This window comes from Echeneis naucrates, chromosome 2 (genome assembly GCF_900963305.1).
Source record: "Echeneis naucrates chromosome 2, fEcheNa1.1, whole genome shotgun sequence".
NCBI classification, from domain to species: domain Eukaryota; kingdom Metazoa; phylum Chordata; class Actinopteri; order Carangiformes; family Echeneidae; genus Echeneis; species Echeneis naucrates.
Window position 1 is genome coordinate 393,380 of NC_042512.1, and position 14,234 is coordinate 407,613.

Here is a 14,234-nt window from a genome sequence, read left to right on the forward strand (position 1 = left end):
GGGAAACTGAAGGCTGAGGCCGGTGAGTGTTAACATTATTATTATTTCACTGTCAGTTTGTCCCTGTGGACTGTGGAGGGACGAAGACTCACAGTGGACTTCTGTAACACTGAGACACTGAGACATGGAGGTCAGACTTCACTTTGACGAACAGAGAAAAACTCCAGCTGAGCTGAGAACAGACCGTAATGTCTGATAGTATCAAAGGATGAAGGATCTACCTGATACAGAAAGTTCAGAGCTGCTCTGGAATCAGATTTTACTGTAAGTCATATTCAGTTTTCCACAGAGAGCTCAGACTGTGTTTGGATCGACAACTTTTCAAAAACTTCCTGGATATTTTCTTTGGTATTGTTCTTGGTGTCCCGGAGGTGTGTTTTCATTCAGGACTAGTAATTTTTCCACAGCGGATGGGCATTTCTTTGTCTTGTTATTTCCGTCATAATATTCATCTTAGATTATTTTTGTTTGCTGTCAGTATGAAGGGCACCCCTGGATGATGTGGCACTGTGACTATTATATTTGAATAAACACAGAGTCAACTTATTATTTATTTGGTGGCACCAAAGATCCCACACTTGGGAACTCTTCCTTAATGGTGCCATTACTGAAAAGTCAGATATTCACAAAGGTGATGGCTTTTCGTAACAACAGGATTCATGGTTGGTTACAAAAATTGTCTAATTTTTAAATGTCTAATTTGATTGCTCATCTTGCTGTGAAAGGACTTCCTTGACAGGTCCAGACAAAACACCAAATACCCAGGACTCAGTGCAATCTGCAGCACTGCACGTTTTGTGTTGTGATGAGTGCATGAAGTGTGCATGCCCATAGTGTGAATGAGTGCAACAATCACATTTTGCCGAGAGCGGTATCACAGGTTTGTGACCATGCAAGGGGGCCACAGACAGACAAACAGAGATGTTGTTCTTTATACATGCATAGAAAGATAAATAAATAGATCATTTCATCACAGTGTTCCAGAGAAAGTATTTTACAGTATTCAAAAAATACAAAAATACATAACAGTTCAGTATTTTGATGCAAAATATAAATGCGTTTTCATCATCTCAATAAAATACAAATTACAAAATAGTGTTTTGTATTTAAAAGACATGTATTAGAAATATTGCCCATCTCTGTCAGTTACATGTTCTGTCCACTGTGGAGGAAGAAGAGTCTGAATGAAGGTCTGTCCACAAAAAGACGCTGAGACAAAATGAGGACACACTTTAAAGTGAGGTACTTCCTGTTCTCCCCATTGACAGTTTGACTCAATGTGATGATGAGCTGGATAATAAACATGAAACCTATAATGAAACCAACAAACCTGACCAGGACTTTATTTTTCAGGACTGATTCTGAAGGACGGTGTGTGTTTGGATTTACTTGGTATTTTGTAGCTTTGGAACAAACTGTTTATCCTGTTTTTTCTGTCTCCTGTCAGTCAGAAAGTGTTTCCCTCTCAGACCAACTCTGTCCTGAAGATGAAGGACTCTGATGAGGAAGCTTCACGCTGTGCTCTGTGTCAGGACGTCCTGAAGGATCCAGTCTCTACCAACTGTGGACACTTGGTCTGCAGACAGTGCTGCACCTCACACTGGGACCAGTCTGCTTCTTCAGGAGACTCCTCCTGTCCCCAGTGTGGACAAAGATCCAGAACCAGACCAGGTCTACAGACCAGCCCTGAACAGAGTGAGACTGAACTTCTGACTGACGTCTTTAGTTTTCCATCAGATCCTCAGACTCTCTGTCTTCAGTCTAACGTTGTCTCTTCTCTGTCAGCAGATCGTGTTCTACAGGAGGCTTTAGATCAACATAAGATCAGTCTGAGGTCCAGATGTCAACATGTGACTGAAGGAACAGGAACAGGAAGTGGAACCCTCCTCAACAGGATCTACACTGAGCTCTACATCACAGAGGGACAGAGTGAAGAGGTTAATACCCAACATGAGGTGAGGCAGCTGGAGACAACTTCTAAGAAGAAGAGCCTCCATGATGCTCCAATCAAATGTCACCACATCTTTAGAGTCTCACCTGACCAGCAGAGTCCCATCAGACTGGTTCTGACCAACGGCGTCGCTGGAGTTGGAAAAACTTTCTCTGTGCAGAAGTTCAGTCTGGACTGGGCAGAGGGCTTGGAGAACCAGGATGTCAGTCTGCTGGTTCTGCTTTCATTCAGGGAGCTGAACCTGATCAGAGATCAGCAGTACAGTCTTCTCAGGCTGCTTCATGTTTTCCATCCAACATTACAGAAGGTCACAGCAGAGCAGCTGGCTGCCTGTAAAGTTCTGTTCATCCTGGACGGCCTGGATGAAAGCAGACTTTCACTGGACTTCACCAACAGGGAGGTCGTGTCTGACGTCACACAGGAGTCATCGGTCCACCTGCTGCTGACAAACCTCATCCAGGGGAATCTGCTTCCCTCGGCTCTGGTCTGGATCACTTCCAGACCTGCAGCAGCCAGTCAGATCCCTCCTTCATGTGTTGACAGGCTAACAGAAGTCCGAGGCTTCACTGACGCCCAGCAGGAGGAGTACTTCAGGAGGAGGTCCAGGGATGAAGAGCTGTCCAACAGGATCATCTCACACATCAAGAAGTCCAAGAGCCTTCACATCATGTGTCAAGTCCCAGTTTTCTGCTGGATCATCGCTACAGTTCTGGAGCACATGTTGACTACAGACCAGCAAGGAGAGCTGCCCCAGACCATGACTGACCTGTACTCACACTTCCTGCTGGTCCAGACCAGGAGGAAGAGGATCAAGTACCATGAGGGACATGAGACAAGTCCACAGGAGCTGATGGAGGCTGACAGGGAAGTTCTTCTGAAGCTGGGGAGGTTGGCGTTTGAACATCTGGAGAAAGGGAACATCATGTTCTACCAAGAAGACCTGGAGCAGTGTGGTCTTGATGTCACAGAGGCCTCGGTGTACTCAGGACTCTGTACTGAGATCTTCAAAGCAGAGAGTGTGATCTTCCAGAAAACAGTCTACTGCTTTGTTCATCTGAGTGTTCAGGAGTTTCTGGCTGCAGTCTACATGTTCCACTGTCACACCAACAGGAACAAGGAGGTCCTGGACAACTTCCTGGGAAGAAAACAGCAAGATTCAGCCCTGGAGGACTTTCTGATGGCAGTCCTGAAGAAATCCCTTAAAAGTAAAAATGGTCACCTGGACCTGTTTGTCCGCTTCCTTCATGGTCTCTCTCTACAGTCCAACCAGAGACTCTTAGGAGGTTTGCTGGGTCAGACAGAAACCAAACCAGAGACCATCCAGAGAGCCACCAACAAACTGAAGAGGATGAGGATGAACATGTCTCCTGACAAAAGAATCAACATCTTTCACTGTCTGATGGAGCTGAAGGATCACTCAGTTTATCAGGAGGTCCAGGAGTTCCTGAAGTCAGAGATCAGATCAAAGAAGAAACTCTCCCTGATCCACTGCTCAGGTCTGGCCTACATGCTACAGATGTCAGAGGATGTTCTGGATGAGTTAGACCTGAAGAAGTACAAGACATCAAAGGAGGGACGACGGAGACTGATCCCAGCTGTGAGGAACTGCAGGAAGGCTCGGTGAGTCCACTCTCATTCTCATCAATCCTTCTGATGTGTTAAAATCCAATCTGATTCAGATGGTGTTTCACTGTCAGCTGTTTGTTGTCAGATGGTTCAAATGCTGCCAGAGATAAATATTCACTTAGTTGTGTTTCTAGTGGAAATCCTAAAGACTGATGACATCAGCAGGTATCAGTGACTGATCATCTTCACCAGCTTCACTGTTCACTGAGCTCAAGTCAATGAAAATCAAAACAATAGATAGTCTTTAGTCCTCAAACCCTCCAGATGAATATGTAGTTCCCTTTTTCACAGGGACATGTTGTGTAATATGTGTCATCACAGACTTGTTGGTTGTGGACTCTCAGAGACTGAGTGTGACATTGTGGCCTCAGCTCTTAAGTCCAACCCCTCCCATCTGAGAGACCTGGACCTGAGTCAGAACCACATAGAGGATTCAGGACTGAAGCTGGTGTGTGCTGGACTGGAGAGTCCAAACTGTGGACTGGAGACTCTGAGGTCAGTTCACTGACTGGACCTGCTGTAGTTTGAATGTTGTGTTGTTGTTTGGATGATGTGTGCAGAGACATGATGATGACCCACAATAACATAAAGATCATTGAGGACATTTCTAATTGGTTATTCATGATTTGATCTTAATTTTTTATTCTTCACTCAGGTTGGAGAGCTGCAGTTTGTCAGAGATCAGCTGTTCTTCTCTGGTCTCAGCTCTGAAGTCCAACCCCTCCCATCTCAGAGAACTGAACCTGAGTCTGAACTACCTGCAGGATTCAGGACTGAAGGATCTGTGTGGTTTTCTGAAGCGTCCTCACTGCAGACTGGAGACTCTGAGGTCAGACATCAGGCTGATATTATACTGATTATCACTGAGGATCTTCATGCTGACGACTGTTTTCTTCTTCTCTGGTTTAGTCCAGTCAGTGTGGCAGACAAATGTTGAACTACAGATTTAAAACTTGAGGAAAAAAAGAAAAAATCTTCAGTTTTTCAATGACAGGAAACATTTTTCCACGCTGACATGAACAAATGTGTATTCAGTGTTTTCTTGTTCCAACATGACTATAAAGTCATGTGACTAAAGCAGACTGACTGAGAGATTCAGACCAAACTCAGCATGTTTGTTAAACTTGGTCACCTCTGAGTGAAATGAAAATGTTCCAGATGTTGTGAACCATGTGTTGACTTTTCTCCAGAGTCCAGTCTGACATGTTTGTTGTCTTTGAAAACTTGAGGATGTTTAGTAGAATCTCGAATGAACATGAGTTTGTACAGATGGAGCCACAGGTGGAGCTGGTAGAGTTTAAGACGTGGAGTCAGTACATCTTGATGGAAGCAGCTGACTTCTCAGCTGATTTTCATTTCCTAAACTTCTACTTTCTACTTTCTAAACCTTTAGCTCTGAACAGGAACTTCCCAAAGTGACATCTTTTATTCTTTACTCAGGTTGAAGGACTGCAGTTTGTCAGAAATCAGCTGTACGTCTCTGGTCTCAGCTCTGAAGTCCAACCCCTCCCATCTCAGAGAACTGGACCTGAGTCAGAACAACCTGCAGGATTCAGACCTGAAGGATCTTTCTGATCTTGTGAAGAGTCTAGACTTCAGACTGGAGACTCTGAGGTCAGTACAGTTGGACACAGTTCATGTTCCTTTCAGTAATATTGTTTAAATCCAGTATCAGAGCAAAGACTCAGTGTTTCCTGTGAACCTTCAAACTCCTCAGTGAAGCTGTGAGAGGAGAACAGAAACAGAGAGAAAACAGTCAGAGGACTGTTGTGATCATGTGACAATCAAATGAAGCAGATTCCAGCTGAAGAACTCAGAGATGTTCAGATTCTGGTCCTCGTCCATCAGACTGTCAGATCTGAGCTGAGACTGTTTGTTCTCTGATCAGGTTCATCTGTCACAGCTCTGAGATCAGTCTGACTGAAAGCTGCACATCACTGATCTTCTTTCATCACACTGTCACCATGTGGTCTTTCTGCAGACCAGAATCCTGTCTGTCTGTCTGTCTGTCTGTCTGTCTGTCTGTCTGAGTCTCTCTGTTTAAATGGACCTTCAGTAAATCATCAGTAAAGTGATGAACCTTCATGACTCAGCTCTTTATCTCCACTGTGGATTCAGGGAGAGAGAGAGGATATTCAACAAAGGTGTAGGCAGGAACATATGATGCTGTATGAAGTTCATAGAAATATGGGAGCAGCAGGCGTTGCAGGAACGTGAGGTAGCGATGATTCACCACCTGCAGGATGAGGACAGGGTGAGAGAGGACAGGAACTGGGAGAGACAGAGATTTCGGGAAAGCATGGTTAGTAAATAGTTACACATGCTGGGAACTGGGAGAAACAGGGATTTCGGAGAGACATGGTTAATAGTATGTCGGCACATGCGAAGGGTATGGAGAGGGGGAAAGAGAGACAGAGAGAGAGAAAGTTGCTCAGTCCTTCCCCCAGTAGTCGAGGCCTATAGCAGCATAGCTAAACAGTAGATGGACTTTGTTTTTAACTATAAGCTCTGTCATACAGGAAAGTTTTAAGCCCGGTCTTGAAAATTGAAAAAGAGTCCATCCCCCGGACCACCATTCCACACTCCACATCTTGATGTCTGGGCTGGGGAATGAAACAAGCCCCAACACACTGAGCCACTGCTGCCAAACAAAGGTGTTCCTGCCCCATTTCGAACCAAGGAAGTTTACCGTGTGAGGCAAGCATGATAACCCCGACACTACAGAACCTTTAAACCCAGCCTGCTGCAGAGCTGCTTTCCATGATGATTCCTGCTCAGCATTGATTGGTTCTCAAATATTGGTTCCCAGAATGTTAATAATAATTAGTAATATTAAAGTGAACCACAGGACACCTATCTATTTTAAGAAAAAAGACCTCCTAAAACAATAACTCTTGCATGGAACGCATTTTTAATTTCTCTTTCGGGTGTGTTGTTGGTCGTATGAATCTAACGTATTATGAAATGTATTATACTCTTCTGCCAGCACTAAGTGGAAGTATAATGGCCTCATATGTGGACACCAGGAGGTTAATAATATTCAGACTAATCAGATTAATTTATATAGGATTAGTTTATATTTATCTGCTGAGACTGATGTTGGATCATCACCGTCTGTTTTTAATAAACTAACTCTGACAGAACCTCAGTATGTTCCTCTCACTGTTGTGGTTGTTTTTGTCTGCAGGTTCAGTGACAAAGTGATTAAAGCTTCTACAGAGAAAACCTGTGAGTACTGAACCTATGAGAGACTGTGCTCTCTTCATCAAGATCTTTATACATTACGTTTCAACAGCAGACTTTTGGGGAACCTGGGTCCTTAAAGTCTGAACATGTTTGGGCCACATGGCCACCTGGGCCTGATCACATGATCATATTTAAGTTAAATACTGTGAGCTTGTTCGTACTTCTTTCAATATTTTAATAATATTATACTACATGTTGCTTGATCGTTTTATATATTTAAGTTGTTTACATTAAAAGTCTCAGACAAATTTCAGCTAAAGGTTACAGAACCATATTATTTCAGATTTATTTTAATGTTTGGAGGTTTTTAATTTCATGTAAGATATAACAGATGAACATGGTTACTTTCAGTAAACATGGTGATTATTGTATGCAGGATATTTCTGGATCATTTAGTTCTATGGAGTTATCTTATCTGTTAAACCACACAGAGCTAATCCCAGATTGATTTTAATTTCACTTTCTACAGCACAGCAGCTTTTTGTCAGTCAGTCTATAAATACAACAGGTGACTTTCACTGAATAGACAGCTACAGACTGAGCCCACTCAGCAGATTTTTGGACCCGCCCCCTCAGATTGGTACACAGCCAATAGAAAACCAGGATCATCTGAGAGAAAAGGGATGACAGAAGGTTTTGAGCTGCTGCTGCAGGACTCTACAGTTTCCTCCGTCATCAGATCTGAGTCTGAGGATGTGAGCAAAAACTGATTTCTGCCATCTGCTGTGTCTTCTCCTCCCATCAGGTGACTCTGATGTCAAACAGAGTCCAATAACAGCTGAGACAAAGATGGATATGTCAGAGGACACAAAGCTGGACAAGGTGAGAGGTCAAACATTTTTTCCTGATGCTTCAGACTGATTTGGAGCTTCGGCACACGGCAGGAAATGGAGAACAAATATTAAACCAATATTTCCTTCAACTGGCAATGATTTAATCTCTTTGGGCAGAGAAAGAGAAAAGGACAAAAACTGAAACTATTGTTTAAATTTTTCATTTTGAGTGGTAGATGAGGAGTTTCTGAGTTAGATCAAAATAAGACTGAAGATGGAGACACGTAAAGTTTCAGTCCAGTTTGTTCCCTTAATCCGTCATCTGGAGCTCTTTAAAATCTGGACAAACACCTTTTTTTACGTCACGATCAATCAGCTGATTGATCAGCAGTCTGGCTTTCAGATGAACAGTTAGATTTCTGTCTGATCAGTTCTACCGTCTGATTTCCAACATGGCTGCTGCTTCTGTGCTTCAGTTCAGATTGACCTGTGTGTTGGTTATTTCCAGTCAAACTGATGATGTTTCTTTCTGGACCACAGTCTCCACAGAGCTTCACACCTGAACTGAAAACTGAATCTACCAAAGTGTCATACAGGTAATTCAGCTGATGCCATCTCTGCAGTGTTGGTGGTCTCATGGATGGTTCCTCCTCTTCCCCTTCATGCTCAGTGTGCTCCTCTTAGACAGTTATATGGTGTTTGTGTGTCGGCTCATTCTACCTTCTGTGTCCTGCAGGTTCAGGTGTCCTGGTCCAGGTATGTTCCAGTGTTCTTTCACTGGACTGGTGTTTGTTGTTGATCAGGAGGCGGAGCTCCTCTACAGCACTGTCCAGTGGGATGAAAGCCTCCTCCAATCAGCTGGCAAGATGGCTGCTGGGCCGCTGTTCAATATCCACTGTCCTGAGGACGCTGTCTGTGAGCTCCACCTCCCACACTGTGAGGCAGAAGATGGTGAGATAGAGATTAGTGCTTTTTACAGTGATGTGTTATCTGCTTTAACATCCCTGCTGTGATGCCACAGTTCCCATTCAGACTTTGTCAGAGTTAGTTTTATTTTGAACTTCAATCTCAGCCTGACAATGTTACAGTCACAGTCCACTGACTCAACATACCTCACTAAGGCACTCTGAAGAGTTTAATAGTTAATAAAGCAATGAAAGTTTTCCTTTGGTAAAATGGTGGAAAAGAAAGACTTTTCTAACATATAGATCAAAGGATGAGATATTTCTATAGCAAGTTGATGTTGTCAGATGTGTGATATCAATCACACATTGATATCACTTCAAGAAGACTAGTTTGGATTTTGGGAAACTAACGAAGGCTTGAACATCACAAAGACACACAGCTCTTCCTGTCCTGGATATAGAATAAGACCATCCCTATCATTTTATAGAACGTGTCTCTGTTTCCCAGCTCTGCCCTCTGAAGGTCTGCTGTCTGTCGTCCACGTCACTGATGATGGAATGAGCTTCCTCAAACCTCTGGAGATCACACACACTCATGTGATTGTCAAAGTCTCTCATCTTTCTGCCTTTGGCCTCGTCTGGTTGGGAGAGATGCTACAGAGGTTATTCAACAACAAGAAACCTATTTGTGCCCAAGTTCTCCTGTTCCTCCGACCTCCGGACAGAGGCATTCAAATACTGGATGTGTTTCTCCTGCCAAGCAACCTCCCTTTGTCTGAGGTAAAGTTTGTTTCAGTGACTTTAACTATCAAACTTCATCAAACATTCTCATACTGGGACTCTTGGAAACTTGACATCTGAACTGTTAACCTTTAAATCTCTTCTGTTGGTGTTAATTTCTGCCTGCCAGTTCAGCATGTGTCACAAACAGCAGCTTAATGAGTCCAAATAATCAAACAGTACAGAATGGAGCTTTAGATCAGGATCTTTATGTGTGTTTTTCAAAATGAGTTTACTCTTCCAGCGCTAACACTATGTCTTGCTGCTGAAGGTTTCTGAACAACAAAAGGCTGATCACATCACGCTCCCTTCTGCCTGCAAACTGATAGTTGACCAAAGATACAGTGTCCTCTCTGCTTCAGAGGAATTTGAAATACAGCCTGAGGTGAGTCAAACCTCCATACACTTCTAACAGATATCAAAACCATAAAACTGTCGTCCTATTCCTCTGAGAGCTGTGTCACTGTTTGAAATCATTTCATCTAGTCACTTTGCTGTAGAATCACTGTCGTAGAACGAGTAGTGGATTTAGTAGATAAACATTTTCTTCCTCTGTTTTGTCTCATCTTTTGCAGTTTGCTGAGTTTTACTTAAATTATGGGCCAAATTTCCCTCCTACATTTATGGTTTTCCTGACTCCAAACACAGAGACACTGACTGTGATGGTCAAAGATGAAGACGGAACAGAAGTGTGGAAATGCAAAGTCCTTCTGCCAAGTAAAAATTTAATCTTCCTTTATTTAAAATATATGAAAAAGTGTCTCACACTAAATGAAGTTTGAGGCCAAAAAAATGTCATTTGACATGAAATAAAGGTACACAGTCATTGCTGTTGCACTGTCTGAATTGGACAAAGTTTCAACAAAGATCCCAACAATGTCTTAAAGTGCTGGTTGTTATTGGTGATTATTAAACAGTCTTTCATCTGGCTTCATGTTAGGTCCAAAAAGGGGAACTGGTCAAAGCAGCCTCCCAGCTGACGACAGCCTTCAGGCAGAAGAGAGGCTGCTCCTCGCTCGGGCAGAATTCATTCAGAGAGTGTCTGACACTGTTCTCAACCAGCTTCTGGATAAACTGCTTGAGCGTGGTGTTTTCAGTGATGAAGAAATGAAGTCGGCCAGAACAAAATCCACAGCAGATAAAGCCAGAGATGTGATTGACTCAGTGAGAAGAAAGGGAAGCGAAGCCAGCTCATTTCTGATTGCTGCTCTCTGTCAGCTGGATCCATGTGTTTCCAGAGAGCTCTCATTAAGATGAAGCCAAAGACACAAAGACTCTGAATATGGATGGAAATATTAACATGCAAAGTTTTGCTCTAAAGTCTCTTTTCTTAAGTATTTAAGAACAGAGGTCTCCGCCTGATCCCACAGTACTTTGGGCCCTGGGATTTATTTTCTAACATTTTTATATGTTAAAATGTGTCTGTGTTTACTGTTGGGAGCCGTTTTTAAAGGAAAAATAAAGGTCCAAAACAGGACCAGTTATTGTTCAGTCAGATCAACAGCAGGCTGCCATCGACAGCATACTGATATCAAAATGTTCAGCTAATTCAGGACATGATTGCTGAGACTTTTCAGCCTTTTCACTTTTATATTTTTTTTATATTTAACTTTTTATAGGTTTATTTATTTTTTACATTTTTAATGAATGAGACAAATCTTCAAACGCTCTTCATGCTTTTTCATCTTTGATCTCCTTCTGCATACTTTCAACTAGAGACTCCATTCAAACTTTAAAATGTTCACAAAACCTTCAACTATTAAACTTGTGTTCAACTTTTAAAAATCTTGTCCACTTTCTGAAATCAAACAGTTTAAACCTCGTACTCATTTCTGCTGTTTCTGACTTTATGATGGATGTGTATTGGACTGAATGTTCACAGCTGAAGTGGAGAGGAGTCGAAAAATCCTCTTTAACTCGTTCCATCAGTTTTACATCAGAATGGTACGGTGGCCGATAAGTACAAAACAAAAATACAAAGTGCGAAAAGATTTTACAAAGCGTCAAACAAATTTACATGTTGGGAAACGTTTTTACATTTTATTAAAACAAAATTACCATAAACACTTTTAACACGGACAAAACAAATGTACATTTTAGAAAACTAGTTTACAAGTGGCAGAACACTTTTCCAAACGACAGAATCTTCCGGAAGGGGAATGTACCAAATGCCGGAAGTGATCCAGAAGAAGATTGACTGTGAGCTCAAAAAGTTTGTATCGGTTTGTGTGGCGGGAAAACTTTGCGGAGTGAAAGTTTATGGCAGCATGGAGTAAATGATGTTTTGGCCGTTTTGTGGAAACAATTTGAGCCAATTTACGCGGTTGTGTTTTCCGTGCGGACGATCTGTAGAATGTTTAACGTTGATGAACGGACCAGACGGAAGGAGCACGCGCACAAGAGACATCTAATAAACAGCCGGAAAATGCTAAACAAGCTAAGTGTAGCATCGCGCTAACTAGCTGAAGCCGCTGTCAGACATGCAGTGAATTAAAGTGCACCGTTTCATTTAGCAGCCAATCGTTGTCTTCACGGAATAGCAACACGTTTAGTTAGTATGTGTTGTTGGTTTTTATATTTTCATTTTAGGCTTACAGTTATGCTAAATCCACAACTGTTGCTGATTGTTTTAGCTGCTGCTAACTTTCTGTTTTGAGACGGAACTCCGTTCATTCCAGCAGAACAACCATGAACATCATATAAACAATTCATGGAGGACAGAAAGTCAAAGTCAAAAGAACTGTGGGCCGAAAGGAAACAGGTCCAGGTACGTGTGTGGATATATCTGTAAAATATGGAAGTAAATATGTGTGTGTGTGTGTGTGTGTGAAATGAATGATATCTTTTTGTTATTTTAGCAGATAAACATGGATTGATGGCGCCACATGGAGCTGATTTAAAAGCTCAGAGAGGGAAAACACTCCCATTATATACAGATCCGGAGGTAGCAGCACCTGATCTACTGAAGCAAGCTGTCCAAGAAATGAGAACCTTTAACAAGAAGATGGATGAAGGAGCAGACCTTCTTTTGTATCCAGACTGTTCAGAGGTGCTCCATGTGCCTGGGTCAGAAAGCCCATTCAAACTGGCAGAATATAAAAAGGAAATAGGAAAGGCACTTTTTTCATTTGCCTAGAAACACACTTTAGAGGAGGTTTGTGGATCTCTTCATTCAATATTTTTACATATTTATTCATTCTGATGTAGCATAATTAATAATGTGTTTGTTTTTACTACAGAGGTTGATACATCAGACTCTGATTCTGAAATTGTCATCACATCGAGGAGCACAGCTGAATTCAATGCAGCTGAAACTGTGGTACGTTCATTTTTACATTTTGTACTTTGATTCAGTTTTTTTTTTTTTTTTTTTTTTTTTTTTTATGGACAGGATATGCATTTGGTTTAAAGTATTAAGTCTAAGAACCAAGTCTTGATTATTTGGCATTTACTATTCCAGTCAGACACCCTGATAACCTTTCACCATTGATATATACTGTATGTGGTGAGGGAACAATAATGGAAGCTGTTTAAAGTTGCTGACAATTGTGTGCTTTTCTTCTCAGGTTTTTGAACCAAAAAAAACACAGTTCTCCCAAACGCAAACCTGAAGATAAAGGGTAGGTATTAGTTTTTACAGAAGAAGTCATTTGTCTTTAAGTTGTTGATGTGATTGTGATGAACATGTGGGAGAAAATACCATACATGTAATATCATTTATAACAAAATAATCTCTTATTTATAAATCTTATGGTTCCTCTCTACCTCTAAATGTTACTCAAAGCTCTGTTATACTCTGTATCATAAAGTTCATCAGTTTATCAATTTTATCATGTTTCAGAGATTCATCCACAGCTCAGCCTGGACAGGTATTAAGGCAGATTATAGCAGCCTGATGTTCTTTGCTTTCAGTGTGTTGTTTCAGACATTTTCATTTGTTTTTCAGACAGTAATATCTGACACTGAGGATCTGGATCCACCTGAAACAAATCCAGTCAGGAGTACTTGCTACGGGTAAGTAAAAAAACAACAGTGACTCACTTAATTTAATTTTAATTTATTGATTACATGGGAAAGATATTTGCATTTGTAAGATGTTCAACATATTCTGAAACCTGTGACATGCTGGTAAAATTCACAGATGATGCTGTTTTGGAAGAAGGAATTGACACAGGTGGGCCGAGACGAGAGTCTTTAACTCTACTGATGAAACATCTGAAAGACCGGCCCATTTCTGATGGACCAGAAGGACATCAGTTCTTGGTGTACAATGCAAATGGTATGAACAGGGTTAGATGTAAACAATACTAATGGTTAATGATCATTAACTTTCTATGTCACATGACATACGCTTTGTTGCTTGAACTATTTTTCAAAAACGTGTTTCATCTCAGATTGAGAATGTTTCTTCAGTGGATGCTCTGTGAGAATGCATCATGAGACGCAGCACAATGTTACAGACAGCAGGCTGTCTGAGACGTGTTGCTACTGTTGAAGAAAAGAAAGAAATCATGTCAGACTCCCTCCGATGGTACATTATTGACCGCTACTCATCTGTAATTGACAGGTAAGATCATATTTGTAATGTGATTTTTATTTTTTTGTGTTTCAGATATTTTAGTCTGAAATGCCTCATCATCCCCCGCCGTGGTTTATTAAGAATGTATATTCTTTAGCTCTGAGTCAGTGTGTCAGAATGTGTGCCTTAGTTTAGTATAATTGCTGTGTGATGTCTGTCTCCCCTTCCTCTGTCTTATGCCAATCAAAAGGTGCTCATGTCATTCCAGTCTTGTGTTTGTGTGCGTAATTCTTGCAGTCTGTAGAGTAACAATTAGCCTGCCAAGTGCAAAGCAAGACACAGAGTTCTTTAAATCAGTAATGTTCAACACACAACCATTTTTACTCATTTCTATATGTTTGGGTGGATAGTCATTTCAGAAAACATTGAAGTTT

The 14,234-nt window shown here is 41.5% G+C and overlaps 1 protein-coding gene across 2 annotated transcripts; it reads left to right on the top strand.

Moving 5' to 3' along the window:
- The first annotated feature begins 5,775 nt into the window (after positions 1 to 5,775).
- LOC115053792 (NACHT, LRR and PYD domains-containing protein 1b allele 3-like) lies at positions 5,776 to 11,045 on the top strand. Of its 2 annotated transcripts, none has more exons than XR_003841531.1 (9): positions 5,776 to 6,269; positions 6,765 to 6,805; positions 7,569 to 7,645; positions 8,137 to 8,192; positions 8,333 to 8,547; positions 9,010 to 9,281; positions 9,553 to 9,666; positions 9,930 to 9,998; positions 10,222 to 10,294. XR_003841531.1 is itself a non-coding variant. In XM_029518577.1 (9 exons), exons 1-9 carry the CDS (start codon positions 6,172 to 6,174, stop codon positions 10,536 to 10,538), a joined length of 1,332 nt encoding a protein of 443 aa, XP_029374437.1. In that variant the 5' UTR covers positions 5,776 to 6,171; the 3' UTR covers positions 10,539 to 11,045. The 2 variants fall into 2 exon arrangements, 1 of the variants encoding a protein (XP_029374437.1); XM_029518577.1 differs by having other exon boundaries at positions 9,857 to 9,998; positions 10,222 to 11,045.
- Positions 11,046 to 14,234: the final 3,189 nt, after the last annotated feature.

Excerpts from the sequence above, each read along its gene's own strand:
- LOC115053792 (XM_029518577.1), top strand. The coding sequence starts at position 6,172 with ATGTCTGGGCTGGGGAATGAAACAAGCCCCAACACACTGAGCCACTGC. Across the intron at positions 6,270-6,764 it reads GAACCAAGGAAGTTTACCGT|GTTCAGTGACAAAGTGATTA; the intron begins GTGAGGCAAGCA and ends TTTTGTCTGCAG. Across the intron at positions 9,999-10,221 it reads ATGCAAAGTCCTTCTGCCAA|GTCCAAAAAGGGGAACTGGT; the intron begins GTAAAAATTTAA and ends GCTTCATGTTAG.